This window comes from Bufo bufo, chromosome 7 (assembly GCF_905171765.1).
Source record: "Bufo bufo chromosome 7, aBufBuf1.1, whole genome shotgun sequence".
Lineage (NCBI taxonomy): Eukaryota > Metazoa > Chordata > Amphibia > Anura > Bufonidae > Bufo > Bufo bufo.
Window position 1 is genome coordinate 37,993,563 of NC_053395.1, and position 27,701 is coordinate 38,021,263.

Consider the following 27,701-nt stretch of genomic DNA (forward strand, 5'->3'; position numbering starts at 1 on the left):
TGGCTTATTTACCAAATCCCACTACCTCTTGTGACATCATCTGCAAACAGTTAGGAGCCTCTTCCTTTGAATCTGGAAGAAAAGTTTAAAGTGCGGTGCCCTAACTCTTCCCTCCCCCCTTGGTCCAGAGGCAACAGGGTGGCTGGGTCCAAAGTATTACACCTTTGGAGAGCAACATTGTCAAGCAACAAAATGGAACACTGCATTCTCTAATAACGGGCAACAAAACAATCATTTGGATTGTACGTTCATGAGGATAGATGTAATATCACCATCACTTCGTGGTTCACTATCTCAGAGCTTTCATCAAGCATAGCTAGTACAACTACTACAGCTCTGATGCAGAAAGGGGCACCTCTGGCCACGGGATCAAGTCTGACTGAATAATATGCTACGGGGCGTTATTGCTGGCCATGCAGTTGGGTGAGGACAGCTGAGTCATGGCCACTCACTTCATAACAATACAATCTAAATGTAATAATCTGATAGTACATTGTTGGGGAACACAAAATTGCCAGTTCTAGGCATAAAAAGCATCTACCATCTCATCTGTGAAGCGGTAGGGACTAAAGGACAAATCAATCACAGTGGAGTGAGTAGGGGTAATGGGAACCTGAGCCAACAAGGTGTGTGTATTGGGCACGATGTGGGTGTTAGAAACTGTGGCTTCATTAACGGCATGTAGGTCATGTACCATCCAATGGTGAGTGTTCTTTTTTTTTTTTTTTTTCCCAGCTTCTGGGAGTACTGATACAAACATGGACCAGGGAATTTTATCACTAATGGCCAACAAACAGAGTTCCTGGTCGTTGAGGGCACCTGTAATCTTCACAGTGCCGTCCTCCTGATGTGAGATACCAGCATGTACTTTTGCAAGCAAATCTGCACCTAGGAGGCAACAAAGGGCGTTACCACTGACCAGCAAACGGGCAAGCGCATCTTGGTTAGGGGCAAATCTAATGTGGATGGTTTCTGTTGAAAAAGAGCGTACTACTTTCCCATCCACTTCTACCCAAAGACTGGTGTCCTTGGAGAGTAAATCAGGGGAGGCCATGTTTGCTGTGCACAACTGTCTTGGCTGCTCCAGTATCAATCAAAAACGGGACTACTTCTTTATCACCCAGTGTGAGGGATATCACTGGGCCAGACTGAATCTGCTTAAAATGTTTAAAAGTAGAGCCGATACTGGATTTCCTGTTTCCTAATCTTGATCTAACTCCCCCCCCCCTCCCTGTCCCCGTGTTCTCCTTATGACAACAAAACATGGGTGTCTGTGGGGACGGACAGTGATCCGGGCATTGGTCAACATAGAATACAATCCTCTCGTGTGGTGTGGACGAGGAGTACCACACACAGCACAACACTCTCTCTTCTGGGATCTGGGTCCCACAGACTCTGCAGGCCCATCACAGGGTGGCAGACTTACTTTTTCCTCACTTCAATGAGGCGTTTGGCATCAGGGCTGAAGCAATACCAAAGGAACACTACCTATGGTTGGCACCACTGAACCACCCAATGCCGCTTGATGTTACTCTGCATTTTGTCTTACAGAAGTATCCAACTTTCCCTATCGCGGAATTAATAGACTGGAACACAAAACAGGACTTCTCATCTTCCATGGGAGTGTCTTATAACTAGGGGATGGGCACAAGGGCTGTCGTTGTCTGTAACGTCCACACCTATCCTCCTCCCTCCGCTCTGAGTCATCTAAGCCCACCCCTTTCAGTCGGACGCTGTGGTCTTCCTTTTGTCTGTTAGTAATGTGCTAGCTATCTATAAGAACAGAGCTCTGATGTTTAGCACAACACTTAACATGTAACACGTAACTTCAAACATTGAAACAAACAGATCTGACAATTCAGACATGAACACACAAAGGGCCCATAAAAACTTTTCATTGACTTCGATATAAAAAAATGTACAGCTTGATCAATGCTGTTGGCACCAATAAAAACCCAAAAACTTCCAAGAAAAAATAAAATAAAATCCTCAATGCGCATATTATTTACAAAACAAATACCGCACTCCATACGCATTCATATACATTTTCATTAACAGCTCATAATCAGTCTTCACACATATTCGCCTCAATTACAACTCAAAGCCACACCCATTCACATTCCACTGAATCATTTATGTCTTCCAACCCACATTGTTTCATCCCAAAACTGGCAGCACAGACAAACACAGCTTTCCGGGAAACAGCCACACCACACCCAGAATTGCTGATGGTCTGTCGCTGTAAGACAATATACATGTTATAAATCATACAGTCATTTTGTTAAAAGCTGGATTCCCACAGTGCACTGCTTGGGAAAGAAGATTATTGAACAATTCTTTGTCTTCTATAATAATATTACACATATAACATCACTTACTCTACACGATTCCCTCCCCCCATTTTCCTGCTCTTCTTATCTCAGGAATGTTTCTGTGTGAAGGTGGGGGGAAAGTAAATCTCTCTATTTCACAGTTCCATTAACTGACCATCTTTTTGTCCCTCCAGTTGCCATAAATCGACATCACCGGAGTTCTGATGCCCTCAGTCTGTAAGCTCTAACTTCAGCTTCTTACAGATTTTCATCCCTGTTGCCAGCCGGGCGACCTTCTGTCCGGGGCTACACTTTCTCTAACATTCTTTGTCACATTTTAACTTTCAAGTCTCCATATCACATCCCATAATCTCCCTCTTTCCTCGCTACTAGCTAGGGGCTGTATTTTCTAATATTGGGACTGACCCATCTTAACAACAGTATTACAAACTGACACACACACAAAACAGAGGAGTGATCAGCACCTTTAACCCTTTCCTCCGCAGACAAAGGATTGACCCTCCCCACTGGTTTGCTCAAATCTGACTATCACGTCTGACTAGTCAGCCGGGACTCCCCGCACGTCTTCCCCAAAACCAGGGGTCAGGCCGGGCTCTATCGCATCTTCCTGGGGGTCAGGTCAGGTAGAGAATATCACCGCAGTCTTCCATTAGATCAAAAAGGTCATGAGAGGTTCTACCATCTTCCTAGGGTCAGGTCAGGTAGTCTCTGCAGTCTTCCATTTAGATCAAAAAGGTCATACGGCTCTACACGTCTTCCTGGTCAGGTCAGCCGGAGTTTCTTTGTCCCACAACTCGGCGCTACAGCGCCCCCTTCCAAACCAGGAGGTTACGGTCCCCTCCCTTTGTCTGTGGTTTTACCGTCTGTGCTCAACTCACTCCTCGCATATATCACACACAAAACATATACACACCAGAGTGATCTATGATTTCAGACTATGGTTCTATGGACCCCAGGCTTTCAGCATTACAGCAGACTACTATACTTACATGGGTACCACCCCACAGCGGACTGAGCTATCTGAGCATGACGAAGTAAATAGCAGAAAGGCAGATGAGATAAAAAGTTTTCTCACCTTTCTTTGAGGTTGCAATCCTCTCCCCTCTGCCGTTCGTCAAGCTCAGGGGCCCGTCTTGTCAGCTGTTTGATGCTACATTCGCCCTTGGGGCCCCACGTTGGGCGCCATTTGTTAAAGCAGCCCTAAATTAGGGCATTTTAGATACACTCTGGTGTTCCGGATCAATGTACCCCCCCAGGGGTTAATATCCACGCGTGGCTGAGAGACTGAACACTGACACAGAAGTTGGTCAAAGCAATCTCTAACTTTATTTAAATCAGGTAAGCCGTATTATACATCTTCAGAAGAGGGCAGTCCTCACTGAGGCTTAAACATTGTTTCATTGGTCAAAAAGGAAGAAGAGATAAGAGAGAGGAGATATTACACCTGCATTTGCGCAGTAAATACCACTTTGGAATGTGAACTAATGTAAACATCTCGTTACCATCGCCATTTTGGAATGGCTTCTATTCTAACAATAATACTGCATACGTCATATGTGACACTTCAAAGAGGTGCTTCTCTATAGGCAGTGAATAATATATCATCAAGCCATTTGATTGGCTTACGCATCTCTACCACACTCTATGGGACACCTGCAAGAAGATGAGAAATCAGACACTTCTTACAGCCCAGCACTTTGCCCCCCCTCTCTCTCCTCTCTAGCCTTGAAACAAGGAGAGGGATGGGGGGGGAGGCACTTGGAGTAGAAAAAGTTTAACTAATTACAGTCCTAGATATACAAAAAATATAGAATAAAATTCACACATCTTTAACAAGGACCTCTGGGAAATTACCTCACTGGAGAAATACCTTGAATGGGATATCATACCCAAGGGATTAAAAGTAGAGAAAACACTGTCAGGGGACATGGGAGAACATGGCACAATAAATGAATGGGAACGCATGTTCCATGAATTCTCCAGCAACGCAATTAAATTCATCATCAATAAAAGGGGAGAAAGATTGCACAAAACTAACAAAATAATTATGGCAACATTTGAAACACTGAGACCTTGGAAAGACCATGCGAGTATCCATCAACTGGTAGAAAATATAAAAAGAAGAATTCACCAGAAAGAAGAGGAAATTAAAGAAAAGAAGAGTAGAAAATTTAACCGTGATGCATTACCAAAAAATCACACGGAATATAACAGCCAGAACTCCTTCCAAACACTGGACGAAGGTAGATATAGCCAAGTGGAGGAACACACATCCATCTTCACGGTACATGAAGAGGACAATTATCAAGATGAGGGGGACATTCAAATAGAACAACTGATACCAATAACACCAGAAGTCATCATCAGAAGACAAAACGAAGCCACAAATAGAAATGAAATACAGACGGACAACCGCTATGAGGTACTGATGAATTATGAGACAGATGAGGAAGAAATAGCTCCCTCCCGTCAACAGAAGAAAATACAAGAAAGAGACAGACAAGACAAACGAAACCCGTTAGAAGACAATCATCAAAAAGATGAGAAAGAACACAATACCGAAGGAAATAATGCAAAGGTTATTACAAATAACCACGACACCAGGAAAAAAGAATCAAGAACAACAAACCAAACAATGGCAACAAGAAATACACACAGAAATAAATCTCAAGAGCAGGAAAGAGGACGTAATGAACAGAGAGAAAAAAGAACAACAATAAAAAAAACTGTGAAACAGGATTTTTTTCTGAGAAGAAAAAGTGCAAGAGGGGTAATAGAGGAGGGAAACTCGCCCAAAAGAAGAAACTAAAACAAAAGGAGACCAGAATGGGGTCAGGACAGAAGATTTTTAACCTTAGCACACACATACTAACAAAGGGAGAACAAAATATCCTGGAAAAAGGGTTAAAATTTGCACCCAGTACGCTGTTCAATAAATTTGAAGCGTTCATAGGGATCCGCAAATTTATGAGAAGACTAGCCCTAAAGAAATATTTCATAAAAAAACAACAAAAAAACAACAATAATAGGGAAGACACCAATAAAATCTACCAATCCGACAAAACAGAAGCAACAGAAGACAACCATTCAGAAAAGGGATACAAACACACTGATTTAAAATCAAAATCCAAATACCATCCAGTGCAAGAATATTCACAGGCACTTAACAGTTTCATGAACATGAAAGGACATACGAAAAATAAGAAGTCCAAAAAAGCAAAAACATATGTAAAAACACCTAGGAAATATATCCCATGCAGAACGGGAAGCACTAACAAAAATACAAGAAAATGACAAAATCATTCTAAGACCTGCTGACAAAGGCGGGGGAATTGTAATACTGGATAAAGACAAATACCAACAGGAAGCATACAAACTACTAGGAGACAAGAAAACATACAAAATACTAAAAGATGACCCAACAGAAGGGTTCAAAAAGGAACTAGGTGAACTGGTTAAGAAAGGAAAAACAGAAGCCATCCTCAACCCTAAAGAGGCTGAATACATAGAAACGAAACAACCCAGAATTGCCGCATTTTACTACAATCCAAAAATCCATAAAAGTACAATAGACCCCCCAGGAAGACCAATAATATCAGGAGTAGAATGCCTGACAAGCAATCTATCCGAATACATAGACCGCTTCCTGCAACCGTGTGTAGACCTGCTACCAACACACTTGAAAGACACCCAGCACATCCTGAACATCCTAAATCAGGTCAAATGGGAACCAAACTGCATTCTAGGCACCCTGGATGTCAAATCCCTATATACCATCATTGAAAATGAGAAAGGGTGCAACGCAGCAAAAACATGCCTACAGAATCAGGGAATCCTCGCAGAGAAACAAATAGACTTTAGTGGTGCATGTATAATGTTCATTTTAAAAAGAAATTACTTCATATTCGAGGACAAGTTCTATATACAGCAGTGGGGGACCGCGATGGGGACGAGATTCGCACCGGGGTTCGCAAACATATATGTCGGACAGTGGGAGCATCAAGTCATCTATCCCCACGGCGAGCTCCGGTCGAATCCCTGACGAAGATTAGCGAACTAATCGAAATGCGTTGGAGTAAACTTTGGTCCTCCTGGTCCACCGTAGCCACTGCCGTGACGTCATGCAGTGCTCCGAGCGAGCGCGAACAAGCGGCTCCTTTTAACCACGAGCTGTGCCACCGGCCGGGGCAAGCTCCGATATATATTTTTATGAAAAACAGTCATTACCATTAGGGCTCAGCCCCCTACACCTTTCCTCAACCCGAACGGCACCAAAAAGAAAAGAAAAAAGGAAAAAAGAAGAAAACTAGAAAGACGCAGAAGAACAGCGCTTACAGAGGAACATCTAGGATAGAGACATCCCAATCAAACTGTAAGTTTCTGTAATAGTTACTGCGTACCTTCATGGTGCCACACTGATAAAGAAAGTAATAGGGGGTATAGGTCGCGCAGTACCTAACATATATAGCTCCTGTATAACGTTTGCGCATCCTAAACATATCAGTGACATCCAGTGTACTTTTTTCGAAGATGCTGCGGACAGTGACATTGCTTGCGCTACATCTCCTGTATAACGTTTCCGTATCCCAAATATCTGTGACATTGACTGTAACATTTTCTTAGCCGATGGTGACAGCAGCTCCATTACCTGTGGTACCTCTCCTGTATAACGTTTCTGCATTCCAAATATCAGTCACATTGACTGTCATTTTTTCTTAGCCATTGGTGACAGCAGTGACATTACCTGCGCTACATCTACTGTATAACGTTAGCCACTGGAGACAGCAGCGACATTACCTGCGCTACATCTCCAGTATAACGTTAGCCGCTGGTTACCGCAGCGACATTACCTGCGCTACATCTCCTGTATAACGTTAGCCACTGGTGACAGCAAGGACATTACCTGCGCTACATCTTCTGTATAACGTTAGCCTCTGGTGACAGCAGCGACAGTACCTGCGCTACATCTTCTGTATAACGTTAGCCTCTGGTGACAGCAGCGACATTACCTGCGCTACATCTTCTGTATAACGTTAGCCACTGGTGACAGCAAGGACATTACCTGCGCTACATCTTCTGTATAACGTTAGCCTCTGGTGACAGCAGCGACAGTACCTGCGCTACATCTCCTGTATAACGTTAGCCGCTGGGGACAGCAGCGACATTACCTGCGCTACATCTGCTGTATAATGTTAGCCGCTAGTTACATCAGCGACATTACCTGCGCTACATCTCCTGTATAACGTTAGCCGCTGGTGACAGCAGAGACATTACCTGTGCTACATCTCCTGTATAATGTTAGCCGCTGGTGACAGCATCGACATTACCTGCGCTACATCTCCTGTATAAAGTTAGCCACTGGTGACAGCAGTGGCATTACCTGCGCTACATCTTCTGTATAACGTTAGCCGCTGGTGACAGCAGCGACATTACCTGCGCTACATCTCCTGTATAACGTTTGCACATCCAAAATAGCTGTGACATTCCCTGTAATTTTTTATTAGCCGCTGGTGACAGCGACATTACCTGCGCTACATCTCTTGTGCCTGCTGCCAGAGCACAAGAAACACACTAATCCACGATACCTAGCTTCATGTCCTAGTTTGCAGGCGACGCAGGACACCACTCTCGAAGTCAGACCAGTGCGACCAGGCGGTCGGTTGGATTGCAGAAGATAATGGATTGCTTCCAGTCTGTTAAGCACCACCCTGTCTTCCACAAAGTCTAGTCTCAGAAGCCAAGAGTCTGATCAACAGAATCCTCACCCTCCCACCATGGAGAATCTTGCCAAACAAGTGATCCCACACTCGGATATTCCGAGGAGCTTTTTTCATCGCCATTCCTTGATTTGGGCCCCTCGCCAAGCCCGCTTGAAGATGGACATGAGGAGATCGTGGGCACTAATGCCCAAACTCTTGAGCATCCACAGTTACAAGAAGATGGCGGTGGGTAATGGCAATTAGTGTTTCACGGGGTGGATGATGATGATGAGACACAGTTCTCAATAAGTGAGATTTTTGTTAGGTCAACAAGTCAGGAGGATGACCAGAGTGAGGAAGTGGAAGAGGAGGTGGTGGACGATGAAATCACTGACCCAACCTGGGAAGGTGGCAAGTCGAGCAATGACAGCATTACAGAGGGGAAGGGATCTTCAGCACCGCAACAGGCTGAAAGAGGTAGTGGGATGGCAAAAGGGAGAAGGCGAGCCACACCAAATAGGCCCGCAACTGAACCCCAGTCTGGCGCTTTTTTGAGGAAAGTGTGGACGATAAAAGAATTGTCATTTGCAACCTGTGCCGTACCAAAATGAGCAGGGCGTGAACACTAGCAACCTCACCACCACCAGCATGATCCGCCACATGGCATCAAAGCACCTTAATAGGCGTGCCGAACGCCTGGGTCCACAATCAGTGTCTGCGGGTCACACCACTGCCTCCTCTTCCCCTGTGTTACGTGCTGGCCAATCCCTTGTCCAAGATGTAGGCCCAGATGCCTCTCGCTATGCACCTGGACCTTCGCAAGCACCATTAGCTAGCACATCCACTTCTGTGTCCCAGCGCAGCGTACAGATGTCCATACCCCAGGCCTTACAACGAAAGCGCAAATACCCAGCCACCCACCCACAGGCCATAGCACTAAATGCGCATCTTTCCAAATTGCTTTCCCTGGAAATGTTGCCATTTAGGGCTTGTGGACACTGAGGCTTTCTGCAGCCTGATGGCGGCGACCGTCCCTCGTTACTCAGTCCCCAGCCGCCACTATTTTTCCCGGTGTGCCGTCCCCGCCTTACACCAGCATGTGTCCCGTAACATCACCCGTGCCCTGACCAACGCAGTTATTAGGAAGGTCCACTTAACATCTGACACATGGAAAAGTGCTTTTGGCCAGGGATGCTACATTTCCCTGACGGCACACTGGGTGAACGTTGTGGAGGCCAGGAGCGAGTCGCACCCTGAGATGGCACAGGTGCTACCAACCCAAGGATTGTGGGCCGGACGTCCATCAGGATTTCCGCCACCACCTACATTAGTGGCTGCAACCCCCCCTTTCTCCTCCTCCTCCACTTTCACCTCTGAATTCTCATCTTGCAGCACCAGTCAGCCATCAGTCAGTAGCTGGAAGCAGTGTAGCACTGCAGTGGGGAAGAGGCAACAGGCCGTGCTGAAACTAATATTTTTAGGTGACAAACAGCACACCGCCGCAGAGCTGTGGCAGGGTATAAGGGATCAGACTGAGCTCTGGCTCTCGCCACTCAACCTACAACCAGGCATGGTTGTGTCTGATAATGGCTGTAACTTGGTGGCAGCTTTGCAGCTCAGCAAGCTCACACACATACCATGCCTAGCCCACGTGTTCAACCTAGTGGTTCAGCGGTTTCTAAAAACCTACCCCAATTTTCCTGAGCTACTAGTGAAGGTGCGCCGCGTGTGTGCCCATTTCCGAAAGTCATCTACAGCTGCCGCCGGTCTGGCAAAGTTGCAGCAGCGTTTGCAATTGCCAGCTCACCGACTGTTGTGCGACGTGAGCACGTGCTGGAACTCCATGTTCCACATGTTGGCGAGGCTTTGTGAGCAGCAGAGGGCAGTAGTGGAATACCAGCTGCAACATGGTCGTCGCCTTTACAGTCAGCTTCCGCTCTTCACAAGTGGGCATGAATGTCTGACCTCTGTGAGGTTTTATGCATCTTTGAGGAATCAACACAGATGGTGAGCGCCGATGCCGCTATTATCAGCGTAACCATCCCACTTCTGTGTCTACTGAAGCGCTTGCTGCTCACAATGAAGGCGGACGCTTTGCATGTGGAAGAGGTGAAAATAGGGAAGACAGTACACAGGGTGATAGCCAGACCACCCTCCGTTCGACTTCTCAGCATGAATTGGATGATGAAGAGGAGCATGAGACGGTTGCCTCCCCTACAGAGGGTAGTACCCACAGAAGGTTTATTCCATCTGTACAGCGTGTATGGGCCGAAGAGGAGTAAGAGGATGAGGAGATTGAGAGTCATCCTCCTGATGAGGACAGTGAAGTCTTGTCTGTTGGGACCCTGGTACACATGGTTGACTTTTTGTTATGCTGCCTTTCCTGTGACCCTCGCGTTATACGCATTTTGGCCAACACCGATTACTGTTTGTTCACCCTTCTCGACCCCCGCTACAAAGAGAACTTCTTATCTCTCATTCCTGTGGTGGAGAGGACTAGCAAAATGGTGCAATACCAGAATGTCCTTGTGGAAAAATTGCTCCAAAAATTTCCAGCTGACAACGCTGGCTGCAGAGTACGTAGCTCCTTGGGCAACAGAGGAGGGGAGACGAGGGGAACACACAGCAGTTCCAACATAGGCAAGGCAACACTCTCTAAGGCCTGGGAAGGTTTCATGACAACCCGCCAGCAACCTCACCCTGATGCGCAGCCTAGTGTCACAAGGAGAGAAACGTTTTGGAAGATGGTGAAGGAGTACGTAGCAGACCGTGTCAGCGTCCTCAATGATCCCTCTGTGCCTTACAACTATTGGGTGTCCAAGCTGGACACGTGGCACGAACTGGCGTTCTACCCCTTGGAGGTGCAGGCCTGCCCTGCTGCCAGCATTTTGTCATAGCGGGTATTTAGTGCTGCTAGGGGCATAATAACTGATAAGCGCTTCCGACTGTCAACTGAAAATGATTGACTCTTATCAAAATTAACAAGACCTGGATTGCCCCTGACTTTTCTTCTCCACCAGAGGAAAGTGGCTGAACATAGAGGCACTTTAAATGTGGCTTTTATGGTGTATTGAATACACTGTATTCCCATGCACCCCTTCCACCACTAAAAAGGGTATATGGTTAAATCTTCCATTTCTCGTCCTCCTCCTCCATCATATCAACATGATTATTAGGCTGCCCTCGCTCCTAATATTTTAGATGGTCAGCTCGGCAGCAGGCACTGGCCCCTAATGTTTTAGAGAGTCAGCTCGGCAGCAGACCCTCACCCCTAATGTTTTAGAAGGTCAGCTCAGCAGCAGGCCCTCGTCCATAATGTTTTAGATGGTCAGCTCAGCATCAGGTCCTCAACATTAATTTTTTCCATGGTCAGATCAGCAGCAGGCACTCGCCCCTAATGTTTTAGAGAGTCAGCTCGGCAGCAGACCCTCACCCCTAATGTTTAAGATGGTCAGCTCAGCAGCAGGCCCTCACCCCTAATGTTTTAGATGGTCAGCTCAGCAGCAGGCCCTCCCCCATAATGCTTTAGATGGTCAGCTCGGCAGCAGGCCCTCACCCATAATGTTTTAGATGGTCAGCTCAGCAGCAGGCCCTCGCCCATAATGTTTTAGATGGTCAGCTCGGCAGCAGGCCCTCGCCCATAATGTTTTAGATGGTCAGCTCGGCAGCAGACCCTCGCCCATAATGCTTTAGATGGTCAGCTCGGCAGCAGGCCCTCACCCATAATGTTTTAGATGGTCAGCTCAGCAGCAGGCCCTCACCCATAATGTTTTAGAGAGTCAGCTCGGCAGCAGACACTCACCCCTAATGCTTTAGATGGTCAGCTTGGCAGCAGGCCCTCCTCGCCCATAATGTTTTAGATGGTCAGCTCAGCAGCAGGCCCTCGCCCATAATGTTTTAGATGATCAGCTCGGCAGCAGGCCCTTGCCCATAATGTTTTCGATGGTCAGCTTAGCAGCAGACCCTCGCCCATAATGTTTTAGATGGTCAGCTCAGCAGCAGGCCCTTGACCATAATGTTTTAGATGGTCAGCTCAGCAGCAGGCCCTCACCCATCATTTTTACCATGGTCAGATCAGAAGCAGGCCCTCGTCCATAATGTTTTAGATGGTCAGCTCAGCAGCAGGCCCTCGCCCATAAAGTTTTAGATGGTCAGATCAGCAGCAGGCCCTGGCCCCTAATGTTTTAGAGGGTCAGCTCAGCAGAAGACCCTCACTCCTAATGTTTTAGACGGTCAGCTCAGCAGCAGACCCTCACCACTAATGTTTTAGATGGTCAGCTCAGCAGCAGACCCTCACCTCTAATGTTTTAGATGGTCAGCTCAACAGCAGACCCTCACCTCTAATGTTTTAGATAGTAGGATCAGCAGCAGGCCCTTGCCCCTAATGTTTTAGAGGGTCACCAGCAGGCCTTTGCTCCTAATGTTTTTGAGGGTCACCAGCAGGCCATCAATCCTCATTTTTCAAGGGTGTGTATGATGACCCCCCTTTATGTGTAATAAAGGGTTTATTGGAGTGCCGGTTCCTTGTAATTTTTGTCAGCCCTTTCACTTACTGCATAGGCTTTATGAGTGTAGGAGTCCCACTACCTGAACAATTGTACCACAATGTGAATGAGGCCCTCCTTTATGTGATATACAGGTTGTATCGGAGTGCCTCTTCCTTGTAATTTTTTGGCAGCACTTGCACTTTATATACAAGTATATATACAGAAAACAATGTTTCCTAACAATTTTTCCTCTAAAATCGATTTTATCTTCGGTTTTGTGCGTATTATTGTCAGTCTGTAAAATTGGCGTACTACTCGGACAATATCGTTCCCAGCAGCGACCTGGGAGTCCAAGATGCATCCAGACATCCTCCCCATGCTGTTACCGAACTATTTCAGTGGTGTTTCCATCAATTTCTGACCTTTTCTTGTGAACCAGACACCCTTCCCTCTTCAGAGAAGGGGGTGCCTGGTTTAATGCTCGGGTTCTCCCATTGACTTCCATTATGCTTGGGTGCTAGGTAGAGCACCCGAGCATCCCGAGGTGTTCTACTCGAGCACCCGAGCACTTTGGTGCTCGATCAACACTAGTGACTAGTCAAGATAGCTCTCTCAGACTAACCCTGGCAGACTCTCTGTTTCCTACTCGTATATACTGTATGTCACTGTATATACTGTTACTGTACGGTATATAATGTTATTGTATAATACTGTTGAGTGGGCCCTGACAATAAAATCTTCCTCCTAGGTGGGCCCTTCTGAGGTCGGGCCTCAAAGCAACCACTTCCCATGCTACCCCTATAGCTACTCATGCTGTTGCCACCCCTTCCCCTCCACTCTGTGGACCACTAGAGTCCCTGTTTGGCCTTCATGACATCACTGTTTATTTTACCTTTCTTCTGATCCTTCAAAAGAAATAAAAAAACACTACGGATCCTGTCTTTGGAGCATCCATAAGGCCTCGATCACACGGTCAGCATTTTGCATCAGGATTTCATCATGATTTGTAAGCCAAAAGCAGGAGTGGGTCCAAAACACAGAATTTTTCCTTCACATGTTATCTCTGTTTCGGACCCACTCCTGTTTTTGCCTTACAAATACTGATCAATTAGTGACCAAATACTGACCGCGTGAAGGCTGATGCTCAAAAGACAGGATAAATTTTTTTAGGGGGGTTGTTCTTATGACAAATCAGAAGAAGGGAAAAATAAACAGGGATGTCAACGCAAACTTAGTTCTGACACCCCCCCTTCTGTGACTGGGTCACTATTTGTATCATTGGCTAAAAAAATAGCTTATCTTTTATGTCGGGCGGTAATAATTTAATTAAGAATTATTAATAATGGTCATAAAAATAATTAACCATAAAAAATAAAATTTATAAAATTTGTCATAAATTCCTAAAATTATGACCTGGTGAATTGTGGACAACCTAATCGATACAATTCACATCTGAGTCCGACTATTTCCTCAGATAATAAGTTCTTTTTGACGTGAGATGACGTTAATGATAAAAATGTAGTTCTGCATTATACAATAATACACAGGTATTATAAAAATATGCACATTTATTGGTTACAAGGTTAACTTATAAACATATATAAGTAAATAAACACAATGATACATGCAAATGAATATATTCAGCGTTGATATAAAGCATTACAAGCTTAACAATACATGTGAGTGGAAATAGCTTGTCACATTATAACAAAGCTATTATTAGGTTAGGGTATCAAAATAGGAACATAAGTTATGTATATATTACTTCTGTTCAGAGAAAACCTCATGATATCAAGATGGGCATGTCTAATCCTAGACATCAATATAGAATGCTAAATACATTCTGCCCCCCCCTAACCAACTACACATCACATGACTTCCAGAATGGGAAAATCCATGCAAGGATATAACTTAGAATAGATAACTGTATCCTTCCGCTCATCCTGGACTATTTTCACATATGTGACTTTGGTAAGACTATTAAGACAAATAACAGGGATCTAGGATCATTGCTAGACCATATGTTAAATGGGAAGGACTTGAAACAAGTCTTTCCTGTGGGAATCTATCACTTAGCTTCGCGAAGAATGTTCTATCAATATTTATATATATATATATATATATAAAAGCAATCATTTAATGCTTTGCTAGATTATGAGTCTTGATTCTTCTGCAGGTAGAATGAAGTCTCACAATTTCCTAAGACTATATCTCAATATGGAGATGATCAATTAATTTATTTATTTATTTATTCGCAAATCTAGATGGTATAATTTCACCCACACTATCTAATTAGTCTTAATAAAATAAAATGTCATTCTCTGTGTCTCTTACCAAGTCCTAGTAGGAATCTCACTTCTGCTCCCAGGAAAGCTGGGTGGTCAATCATAGCGCATCTTACTATGGCTTTCATCTTGATAGACCCCTCTAGAGAGCTCCACCTTGTCTTTCTCTCCCTGTGTGTGGTTTATGATCACAAACTTATCAGTTAGACACACCTTCCTAGTTTGGAACTTTCCAATCATTGTCGGATGGGCTTGGCCACTGATAAAAAATGTGACATCATAACCTTACCCAGAATGCACTTTTCCTACTATTGTAATGTCACCTACTCATACCCAGGTGGCACTGCTGTATAAGCTATTTGCATCATAGTATGAAGGGTTAACTTATGTAAGTCTGAATAAAACGTATTCTATACATTTGACCTTAGAAGCTTTAATTCAAAGGTATAGGGATTAATTCTGACACTTGTAGCAATTAGAGACAGACCTCTAGGCGTCTCTCTGAATGTTTCTCACACTGTTGATCTATGGACCATAATTATATAAATGGGCCTTGTTTTCTCACAGAGATGTCAGTACCTCCTCTCTCATACCAAAGATGTGATTAATTGTTACAAAACACACATCTTTACAGACACTCTTTTAGAGACGAATATTCTCCTAATGAGAAATATATATAATGTACTGGATACATTTTGTCTTCATAACATATAACAATATAATATAAAGAAATATATACATATTTCCTACTGATTGTCTTATGCTAAGGACTAACTAAGGCTCATTTAATGAATGAATACATATTATATATTTTGCTTCATCAATAAATACCTAATTGTATAGGTAATAATCACCAGCTGCTTCTTATCCTATCTCCTGTCATAAATTTATAAGAGGAGAAAAAGGAGGCTTCTTCTCAGACTATGTTCAATCAAAGTCCCTTTTAGAGACCCTCGGGATATTAATATAATTGTAGCAATGGTCTATTAAGACCTGAAATCCCTGTAGGGGTCCCTAACAAATGTTAAAATTTTTGTCTTTATTATTTGATGGACAAAACACTCTATAAAGAAAAAAACAATTCACTTTAAAATTATCAGTGTAGCAGCGTATATCCGGGGTTATACCAGAGTAGTGTGATTGCTGTTGCAAGGTGTGATAACATACACAGTATATTTGATGGGATCCCTTGATAGGGTATATCTCCTCCCCCCTAAAGGTATGGGATGGTGTTTACCACTGGCAGTTACTGGTTCAAGATACTGACAGTGAATCAACTACAGGGGCACTGGTGAGTATGTCTCTCCTGCCTATATAGGCAGGAGCCCCTGTAGTTGATTCACTGTCAGTATCTTGAACCAGTAACTGCCAGTGGTAAACACCATCCCATACCTTTAGGGGGGAGGAGATATACCCTATCAAGGGATCCCATCAAATATACTGTGTATGTTATCACACCTTGCAACAGCAATCACACTACTCCGGTATAACCCCGGATATACGCTGCTACACTGATAATTTTAAAGTGAATAGTTTTTTTCTTTATAGAGTGTTTTGTCCATCAAATAATAAAGACAAAAATTTTAACATTTGTTAGGGACCCCTACAGGGATTTCAGGTCTTAATAGACCATTGCTACAATTTCTTCTCAGACTGGTACATACACTAAATAGCAGAAACCTTTATACACAGAAACCTTTGTGCCACCTTACTTTGGCCTACTCAAGACATACAAAATTGTAAATATAGTCTAGCATGGCTCTTAAAGGCAATGAACATCCATCTTAACTAGAATAATTGGATATCAATGTATATACCTATGAAAAGACACAACAATCAATCTATGTAGAAGCAGCAGATGGTGTAAAATGAGACAACGCTTTCCCACTTTAGTGGAATCAGTGGCTAACAGAACAGGTTATCTAGCAATTAATGTGGACACCCCACAAACAGTGAAATTAGACAGAACTTTCCTACTTTAGTAGAAACAGTGGATAACAGAACAGGCTAAACAGCAGTCCAGTCTATGTGGAAACAGCAGACTATGTAAATTGAAACAGCTACGGATGGAGTAGAGTTAACACTCCTGTTTTCTGAGATTTCTGAGTTGTGTTATCTAATATAAGCAAACACCTTCAATTGCTTTTCTATGGCTTTTGTCTCAAGATAAGTTAAGAATTTTGAGTTATGCGCTGGAGTGCTAACCCTGCTCCAATGTATTTCATTCACTTCACTGTTAAGTACCTCATACCTGACGTTAACATTGACATGTAAGGCCGAGTTCACACTTCAGTTATTTGGTCAGTTAATTTCAACAGTTACTGTATGGTGAGCCAAAATCAGGAGCCAATCTTACTCTTAGATAAGGTATCATGAAAAGATCTGCACCTGTTCTGTGTTTTTCACCCGTAACTGACCAAACAAGTAAAGTGTGAACCTAAGCCTAATAGTGACGCACAATCATTTTAAAGCTAGCAGAATTGATTCAAAAGCATGTGTTTGCACTGCCACAACATGGCTTAAAAGAACCTTTTTTCACCACTATATAATTTGCACTGCCTCCATGTCCTTCTTTTGTTCCACTAAAGAGTCATTGGAACACAGGTCTTGCCGGGGCGTACATCGTTTTTATTTTTTATTTTTTATTTTTTTTAGTAAAGACTGCTGTATGCTTTTCTTTTGGTTTAGCTAGTGGTTAGTTAGGACTGTTTGTGGCCTGCCCGGCGATGCATACATCCATCTACTATATGAGACTTGCCTGTCATACTGACGCACAGTAACTGTTTCACTACCTAAAAGGATCAGCTATGCATGTTGCTGCAATGCACATTGATGTACATCGACATACACTCTGCCTGCAGGCCAGCATATATAGCTGATTTAACGCGCTTCGTGACAAATTAATTCAGAGCGAAGCAAATTTTTTTTTTTAAATTTTGCAAAGCGTCCAAATCAAATTTTTTAAAACTTTGCTCATCTCTAGCCACTAGTGAAAGGAGAAGATGAGGTGGAAAGGTGGCCATGCATGAAAATAAGTGAATCACTCAGCTGTTTTAGCAACTCACATAAACTACAATGGAGAGAGCTGCGTGCATGCCAGTACATGCCAGTACATGAAACCTTGGAATTGTTAATGTTTGATCTTCCTCGCCTTTTAGAGACCTGAAGTAGCACTTTCCCACTCGTGCCCTCACAAAATTTATCATGAAATATAAGAGTAAACAGAATATAGGTAGGAGGAGGGTGCAGCTGCAGCTTCTTTTCTTATGTTGTGAGATGAGAGGGTGCAGAAGCTCATGAATATGCAGGACTATTGAGCTTGTGCACATCATTGACAGTACTCCAAAGGCTTCAGCCTATATAATATTTACAGTTTCCTATAAGGAATGTCTGTGAATTTGTACCATTTTTGCCTTCTCCTATGCCGGTAGGATATCGTGGAGGAGCGGCTCGGCCGCTTCCTCTGTTAGTCCCAGTGGTCACATAACCCTCGGTGTCTTGGGGCAGGACCAGAGCTGCAGGGTCTAAGAAAACCTAGATCAGCTCTGTCTGTGTGTAATACCCCCTCAGGGGGCTGCTTTCCCCTATAACTGGGGCTCCTGTGAAAACAGTGGGGAAAAAAATGTCAGTGTTCTCCAAAGGTCTTCTAATGACCTCCTGGGGGACATATTATGTGCCAAAAATAAATTAAAATATAAGTAAAAAAAATAAAAAAAATACAAATACATAAAAAAAATAAAAGAATTGAATGCCATTGCTAAAGGAAACATCACCATAGTCGTCCCGTTCACTCAAACTAATACATGTTATATATCAAAACGATCATCACACAATAGGGAATCCATTGCAATAATAATTTTTTGTGTCAGTTGTAATATTTAAGAAATAAAAAGCTATAATAAAAACATGAATTTTTAATAAGAGTTAGCAGTTTTCCTCCAAATTAAACCTAAAAAAGGGGAAAAAATGCTAATAAAAGTCCTACTGTACGTGTCAAGTAAAAAAAACATTGCAAATTTTATTTTGATAATCCAACAAATAAAAAAGTAAGGGTCACTAAACCACCACGAGCACAAAATCACGAAAAAAATTGCCTGGAGATTCAGGCCTTTAAGCCCGGTCATAAAAGGGGGGAGGAACATTTTGCCACGATAGGTAGGGAAGAGAACAGCAATCTGAAAGACAAACTAAACAACGGACTAGGCCCCACAAGCTAGGGAAAAACAAGGTCACCACCTAGCAATCCCTGACACACTTTCCCTAGGCTGCTAAGCCCATGTGCATACCTCAATGGTAGATATACACATGTCCCCGTGCCTAAGACTATAACACACTAAACAGACCCTCAGCAATAGGGAAAAAGGGTAAGAGACACCCAGCTCCTTCTACCACCGAAAGCGCTAGCGTCCCTACTAGAGGCCTAGACCAAACAGAAACCAAAAGGGAAAAAGAAGGGAAAAGACTTATGAGATACTAGAAGGAGCAGACGATCCACCAAGCATCCAAAGCTAACAGAAGGTAGAGCTATAACCCGCGAAGGCTATAGGGAGAGGGAGGAATAAATAGCCTCCCCAATGACCAAACGAACCACACCTAATAGGAGGTGGAATTCTGTTCAAACCCAAAACAAAACAAACTGTTAGATCGAGTCACGTGCAGCAACTCACTAGTTTACACACTGGTCTTAATCTATCCCCGCTGGTGTCAGATGTGCCACATCTGTGCAGGCCTTTGCTCCAGAACTGAAATTTACACCAGCAAGGGAGGGTGGTAAAGAGTTTAAGTAAAATCTATATTAGTTTTGGGAGGTAGAGCATAATAAATGTGCAGGGCTATCTATGCCAGATCTCACACCACCCACTCCCCACCCACTACATCTGCTGTTTGAAAAAGTGGCGAACAGAGCTGAAATTAACCAAAGAGCCACAATGATACGGGAAGATACATTTCCCTAAGCGTCCATTGTTTAGAGGGAAGATTGTTACTTGGACCCTCATCAATATTTATAACAAAGGAGGTGTTACAGTCCCCTGAGCACCATGAACTTCATCTACTGGCTTTGAGATCTCTAGATTTAGTCCTTTTCTCTATAGTCTGTGCTTACTGGCCTTAAAGACTATTAAGCGTATCTTTTGCCATGTCTCACTTTTCAGTGTCTCTTGGCAGCTCTAGGAGTATTATCTCAGGTGCATGATGACACCAAACACAGTATCTTGCCTCAAATGTATAGTCCGAAAATGACCTTTTGCTTGAATCAAAATTTTAACATAGTATAGTTTTAAGAGTTTGTCAATTTTTTAAATTCCATGTCAGTACCTGTCAGTAGTTAAACAATCTGGAAATTCAGCAGCTTTCACTCTGCCCCTTAAGCCTTATAATAGGATGATACTTCCTTATCTGTAAATATACCTTTTCAGTAGTCATCTCAATATCATCCAAGTCAGGACTACAGTAACAGATATCACCTACTGTATTTATAGATAACTCAGGATCCAACATTCACAACAGGTGATGATCGCAGCTCCCCTCCTCTCCCTCCCTGCACAATGACTTCTGCACAGGTCACAAAGGATAGCCACAACACTCTCCTATAGGATTCAATGAGTCATCTCCAGATTACAGGTTTCAATAGTCCATGTGGTTGCTGTAAAGCATACCTCTAAGCAGTAGCTCGGGTAAGATGGCTACCCTCTCAATCTTGTGCAGAAAAAAAAAAAACAATTAGAAAATAAAATACTGATTAAAAAAACACACAAATATATTGTCACCGCCACTTCTGTGAGAAGGTCTGACAGACGTCCTTTTCTACCTCTTGCATGATGTTCTTTGTTTTGGTTTCACTTTGTCATCTCATTTCCTTCTCCCAGGTGTCACCTATTTAGACTAATCCTCTTCCCTATTTTCATGACTATGAAGGCATCAAAACTATGAATTAACACATGTGGAATTATATACATAACAAACTAGTGTGAAACAACTGAAAATGTCATATTCTAGGTTCTTCAAATTAGCCACCTTTTGCTTTGATTACTGCTTTGCACACTCTTGGCATTCTCTTGATGAGCTTCAAGAGGTAGTCCCCTGAAATGGTCTTCCAACAGTCTTGAAGGAGTTCCCAGAGATGCTTAGCACTTGTTGGCCCTTTTGCCTTCACTCTGCGGTCCAGCTCACCCCAAACCATCTCGATTGGGTTCAGGTCCGGTGACTGTGGAGGCCAGGTCAACTGGCGCAGCACCCCATCACTCTCCTTCATGGTCAAATAGCCCTTACTTTTGAAGTTTTCCCAATTTTTTGGCTGACTGACTGACCTTCATTTCTTAAAGTAATGATGGCCACTCGTTTTTCTTTACTTAGCTGCTTTTTTCTTGCCATAATACAAATTCTAACAGTCTATTCAGTAGGACTATCAGCTGTGTATCCACCTGACTTCTCCTCAACGCAACTGATGGTCCCAACCCCATTTATAAGGCAAGAAATCCCACTTATTAAACCTGACAGGGCACACCTGTGAAGTGAAAACCATTTCAGGGGACTACTTCTTGAAGCTCATCAAGAGAATGCCAAGAGTGTGCAAAGCAGTAATCAAAGCAAAAGGTGGCTACTTTGAAGAACCTAGAATATGACATATTTTCAGTTGTTTCACACTTGTTTGTTATGTATATAATTCCACATGTGTTAATTCATAGTTTTGATGCCTTCAGTGTGAATCTACAATTTTCATAGTCATGAAAATAAAGAAAACTCTTTGAATGAGAAGGTGTGTCCAAACTTTTGGTCTGTACTGTATATCAGTATATGGTTTTAATTATTGAAAGGGTATAAGTTATACATTCTATTTAAAGAGGGGGTGGCCAATTCTTGCAGTTTTTTTTCCCTAAATGCTATTAAAATGTCACTAGCAGCTGTACAGAGGTGTATAAGTGACCTAAAGATCTAAGTATGCTGAGTGAATCAAAGTTGACTACAATATCCTAACTATATTTGTTTAAGCCAGCTAGTGTCACGAGGGTGTCAAGAGCCACGTCTGACTCCGTTATACCCGGGGTCAGGAAGTCGCAGCGGGTGGCTGCGCGCTCTATGTCTAAAGACAGTACTGTTTATTAATGGTAGCTTTCTGGGTTTGCCTTGCAATCCTTTTTGGCTCACTCAGGGATCCGTAGCTTCTCCTCCTCAGCTGTTTCTTGTCCAGCAATCCCAACCTCCTCATATTCCCATCTCTCACTTCTCTGGTTGCCAGATATAGAGCTTCCTGCCTGGACTTCTATACTGACCCACTGGAGCTGTGTAGCTGTGTTCCCTGGTTGTTGTTCCAGAACGTTACCCTCCGGATCCCTGTTGGGCCTTTGTGGTCTGCTGTTGTCGCCCACCTGGGATTATATGTTTGTCTGTATTGTCTGTCCTCTCCTTGGTGTTTTCCTTATAGTGTCAGTAGTGCGGACTAGTGATCCCACCTACCCGTTCACTACATAGGGCTCATCTTAGGGAAAGCCAGGGTTTAGGCACGTGATCGGCGTACGGGTGAGGAACCCGTCTAGGGACGTCAGGGCAGTCAGGTGCCAGCCGCAAGGTGAGTCAGGGGTCACCATCTTTCCCTCTCCCTTGGACAGGGCCTTCCCATTTCCCTCCCTTTGCGTGACGCCGGTCATTACATTATATCTGGCCCTTATTTTGTGTAGGTAAAAAAAAAAAATTTTTTTTCTTTCTACCTACTTAGAATCCAGTATGGATCCAATTGCTGCTTTGTCAAAGAAACTTCAAGGCCTGTCTTTGGAGGTGGCAGGATTGAAGGCGTCGGTCCTCCAGCAACAGCAGCAATTGCTACAGACCGCAAGCCCAGCGGTTGCTACAGGTAACCAGGTTTTTGCGGAACCCAAGGTTGCTCTTCCTGACAGATTTTCTGGGGGAAGGGACAAATTTGTGACGTTCCGTGAGGCCTGTAAATTATATTTTAAACTGCGCCCTTACTCCTCTGGTAATGAAGAACAGCAGGCGGGGGTTGTTATTTCCCTGCTTCAGGGGGACCCGCAATCCTGGGCGTTCTCTTTACCCACTGATTCCCAGGCTCTCCGGTCAGTGGATGAATTTTTTGGGGCCTTGGGTCTCATATATTATGACCCTGACCGAATCGCACTGGCTGAATCAAAGTTACGGAGACTCCTACAGGGAGAGCGGCCAGTAGAGGAGTATTGCTCAGAGTTCCGTAGGTGGGCTACGGATACCCAGTGGAATGACCCGGCTCTCAGGAGTCAGTTCTGCTCTGGGTTATCCGAAAGGATTAAGGATGCGCTTGCGCTGTATGAGACTCCCTTTTCCCTTGATGCGGTTATGTCCCTTTCTATCAGGATAGATAGACGTCTTAGGGACAGATTGAAAAATCCGGAGCAACTGGTAACCCCTCCCAAGCAGCAGTTAGTCTGTACGGACTTAGACGAGCCTATGCAGCTAGGAGGAACTACTCGTCAGGTCCGTCCTCCTGAGGCTCGCCGTAGGCGTGGGGTTTGTTTTTTCTGTGGGGGAGGGGTCATTTTATTAATGTCTGTCCTTCCTTTCTCAAAAACAAAAGACCGTCGGAAAACTACTAACCCCAGGCTGTGTGGAGGATGTCAGCCGGGGGGTATACGTTTCCTCCATACGAACATCGCAATTTGTGTTGCCAGCGGTTGTTGTTTTTGGTGTTAAGACGGAGACTATTTCTTTTTTTCTAGACAGTGGAGCAGGGGTAAATTTGATAGATGCCCATTTTGCCCACACTATGGGTTTGTCTCTCTGTACGCTACAGAGACCTATTCCCATATTCGCTATTGATTCTGCTCCTCTGTCTCAGAGAAACCTCACTCACATTGTCCATAACTTACACCTTCGGGTAGGGGACCACCATAACGAGTGGCTTTCATGTTATGTTCTGGAGGGGCCTCCCACTCCTGTGGTGTTGGGTCTTCCCTGGTTGGTAGCGCACAATCCAGTGGTGGATTGGCAGGCCAGGGAGATATTGGAGTGGAGTGAGCATTGCAGAGAAAATTGCTTAAATAGCAATTGCTTAGTGGCCTCCATAGCTACCCTACCTACATTTGTTTCGGACTTTGAGGAAGTTTCTTCTGAAAAGGGTTGCCAGAAGTTACCACCTCACCGTCCTTATGATTGCCCGGTTAACCTGATTCCCGGTGCAAAATTACCCAAGACCAGGTTATATAATCTTTCGGGTCCAGAGAGACAAGCCATGAAAGATTATATCTCCGAGATCTTGGCTAAGGGACACATCAGACCCTCTTCTTCACCCGTGGCTGCAGGGTTTTTCTTCGTTAAAAAGAAAGATGGGGGCCTGCGTCCTTGCCTGGATTTTCGCGAATTAAACCGGATAACCATCCGAGACCCATATCCTCTTCCTCTCATTCCTGACCTGTTTAACCAGATTGCGGGTGCTAGGTGGTTCTCCAAACTTGATCTTAGGGGGGCCTACAATCTGATTCGTATCAAGGAAGGGGATGAGTGGAAGACAGCTTTTAACACCCCTGAGGGGCATTATGAAAATCTAGTCATGCCTTTCGGTCTGACTAATGCTCCTGCTGTCTTCCAACATTTCGTTAATGACATTTTTAGTCATCTTATCGGCAGGTTTGTGGTGATATACCTAGATGATATTTAAATTTATTCGTCTGATCTGAAAACACATGAGGTGCATGTCAGACAGGTACTGCAGGTCCTACGGACGAATAAATTATATACTAAAATTGAAAAGTGTCTTCGCCGTTCAGGAAATACAGTTCCTAGGTTATTTATTATCTGCTTCAGGTTTCCGTATGGATCCTAGGAAGGTCCAGGCAATTTTAGATTGGGATCTTCCTGAGAACCTCAAAGCACTGCAATGGTTCTTGGGCTTCGCAAATTTCTATAGAAAGTTCATTAAAAATTATTCGGTGATTGTAAAACCCCTTACTGACATGACTAGGAAGGGGACTGATTTTTCTAAATGGTCTGACGCCGCTAAAATTGCTTTTTCCTCTCTAAAAGAGAGGTTTACCTCGGAACCTGTACTAATCCAACCTGATGTCTCCCAGCCTTTTATTGTTGAAGTAGATGCGTCAGAGGTGGGAGTGGGGGCTGTGCTGTCTCAGGGTCCGTCTCCTGGCAAATGGCGTCCTTGTGCGTTCTTTTCTAAAAAACTATCTGCAGCAGAGAAGAACTATGATATTGGCAATAGGGAACTATTAGCTATTAAACTAGCGTTTGAAGAATGGCGTCACTTTTTAGAGGGGGCAATCCACCCCGTCACTGTGATTACGGACCACAAAAACCTTCTGTACCTCGAATCAGCTAAGCGTCTCACCCCTAGACAAGCTAGGTGGTGGCTATTTTTTACCAGGTTTAACTTTGTTATTATCTATCGTCCTGGGGCAAAAAATACCAAGGCAGATGCACTATCTCATTGTTTCCCTGGAGGGGGTAATGTGAGTGATCCGGTACCCATTCTACAAAGAGGAGTGGTTGTCTCTGCGGTACACTCTGTTCTGGAGGGGAAGGTGTTAGAGGCCCAGGGGGATGCCCCGGTCTCTTGCCCCTCAGAGAAATTGTTTGTACCGTTAAACCTGCGTCTCGAATTATTAAAGGAACATCATAATTCGGCACTTGCTGGGCACCCGGGTAGTAAAGCAACCTTGGAGCTATTGTCTCGTCGTTTTTGGTGGCCAAGGTTGCGTCAGGATGTAATGGATTTTGTGTCTTCCTGTTCTACTTGTGCACGCGCGAAAGTCTCTCATACACGTCCCCAATTCTGTACTTTCTGTACTTCTGGGGTTCCCGAAGAGGAACGGTTTTCGTCATCTCTTTCTTTTGTATGGCAGAAAGTGCAAGCTAATTTGAAAAATATGGGAGGTAAATATAAATGCATGGCTGATAAGAAACGGTCGCCAGGTCCGGACCTAGGAGTGAATGACTATGTGTGGTTGTCTACTAGGAATATTAAATTAAAGGTTCCCTCTTGGAAACTGGGTCCTAGGTTCATTGGCCCTTACAAAATAGTAGCCATCATTAACCCCGTGGCTTTTCGCCTGGAGCTACCTCAGACTTTTAAAATCCATAACGTCTTCCATAAGTCGTTACTCAAGAAGTATGTTCCACCTCTAGAACCGTCACCGCTGCCACCTCCTCCTGTTGTTGTGGATGGTAATCTAGAGTTTCAAATATCCAAAATTGTTGATTCTTGTCAGGTCCGCCGCTCTCTTCAATATCTGGTGCATTGGAGGGGTTACGGTCCCGAGGAAAGAATGTGGGTTCCAGCGTCTGAGGTAAACGCCGACAGGTTAGTTCGGGCTTTTCATGCCTCTAATCCTGAGAGACCTAGTCCTGAGTGTCCGGAGGCCCCTCGTAGAGAGGGGGGTACTGTCACGAGGGTGTCAAGAGCCACGCCTGACTTCGTTATACCCGGGGTCAGGAAGTCGCAGCGGGTGGCTGCGCACTCTATGTCTAAAGACAGTACTGTTTATTAATGGTAGCTTTCTGGGTTTGCCTTGCAATCCTTTTTGGCTCACTCAGGGATCCGTAGCTTCTCCTCCTCAGCTGTTTCTTGTCCAGCAATCCCAACCTCCTTATATTCCCATCTCTCACTTCTCTGGTTGCCAGATATAGAGCTTCCTGCCTGGACTTCTATACTGACCCACTGGAGCTGTGTAGCTGTGTTCCCTGGTTGTTGTTCCAGAACGTTACCCTCCGGATCCCTGTTGGGCCTTTGTGGTCTGCTGTTGTCGCCCACCTGGGATTATATGTTTGTCTGTATTGTCTGTCCTCTCCTTGGTGTTTTCCTTTTAGTGTCAGTAGTGCGGACTAGTGATCCCACCGCCCCGTTCACTACATAGGGCTCATCTTAGGGAAAGCCAGGGTTTAGGCACGTGATCGGCGTACGGGTGAGGAACCCGTCTAGGGACGTCAGGGCAGTCAGGTGCCAGCCGCAAGGTAAGTCAGGGGTCACCATCTTTCCCTCTCCCTTGGACAGGGCCTTCCCATTTCTCTCCCTTTGCGTGACGCCGGTCATTACAGCTAGGTGATAGACATTTATGGGAATGTATTTTTGGATCATATGCATTGCAGGGGCACTGTAATCTGGGTAGTGTACGGTGTTGTTTGAGCAGTGTATGACACTATATTCCTCCAACCTAGTAAAGGGAACAAGGGACAACTACACAAAGGCTTTGTTACCTTGATGATGCCCTCAAGAATTTATGCATATGGAATGCTGAATACATACTGCATTCATCCCACACTTTGTGGACTCCAATTTCATCTTTACGGAAAACAATTCATATAAATTAATATTTAAGTAAAATTATTATATTTTGCAGCTGTCTGAGAAATATGGGGAAATCTATACTCTGCATGTAGGAAACAGAAAATTAGTGGTACTTTCTGGATATAAGACTGTGAAGGAAGCACTTGTCACCCGAGCTGAAGATTTTGGAGAAAGAGCAAATACTCCAATATTTGACTTAGCCTCAAACAAACATGGTAATTATATTGTGCAGAAGCTCGTTATTAGAGTAGGATATATAGCAATCTACTTTTAGATACTCTAGTAACTGTTGCTGATCCTGCTAATGAAGAATCACTAAAATGTCACATTGATGTATGTAATTTTGTGCAAATACTGTAAATAGGAAAAGAACCGCCCTGAACAGGAACATCCTACAGATCTTACGTAAAATGTTTTAAATGTTGTGACCTTTCTACAATATAGCCAGTTGTGAACTAACATTGGCCATGGTGTACACGTGTCTCAAACAAAGCCACACCTAAACTGAAAATGTTGGCCACAAAGAGAACACTCCAAACATCTGACCAATTTTTAGAAATGAATTGCATAATAAATGCAAATAGAAAGCAACAGTGGTCATTGTCACTCTTCATTCA

The 27,701-nt window shown here is 43.9% G+C and overlaps 1 protein-coding gene across 1 annotated transcript in view; it reads left to right on the forward strand.

The window, feature by feature from the left end:
• Positions 1-27,701, forward strand: part of LOC121008169 (cytochrome P450 2K4-like) — an 84,644-nt gene that overhangs the window by 17,841 nt on the left and 39,102 nt on the right. Inside the window, exon 2 of the mRNA XM_040440560.1 lies at positions 27,137-27,299. Coding sequence (XP_040296494.1) covers positions 27,137-27,299 — 163 coding nt within the window. The remainder of the gene's footprint in view (positions 1-27,136; positions 27,300-27,701) is intronic.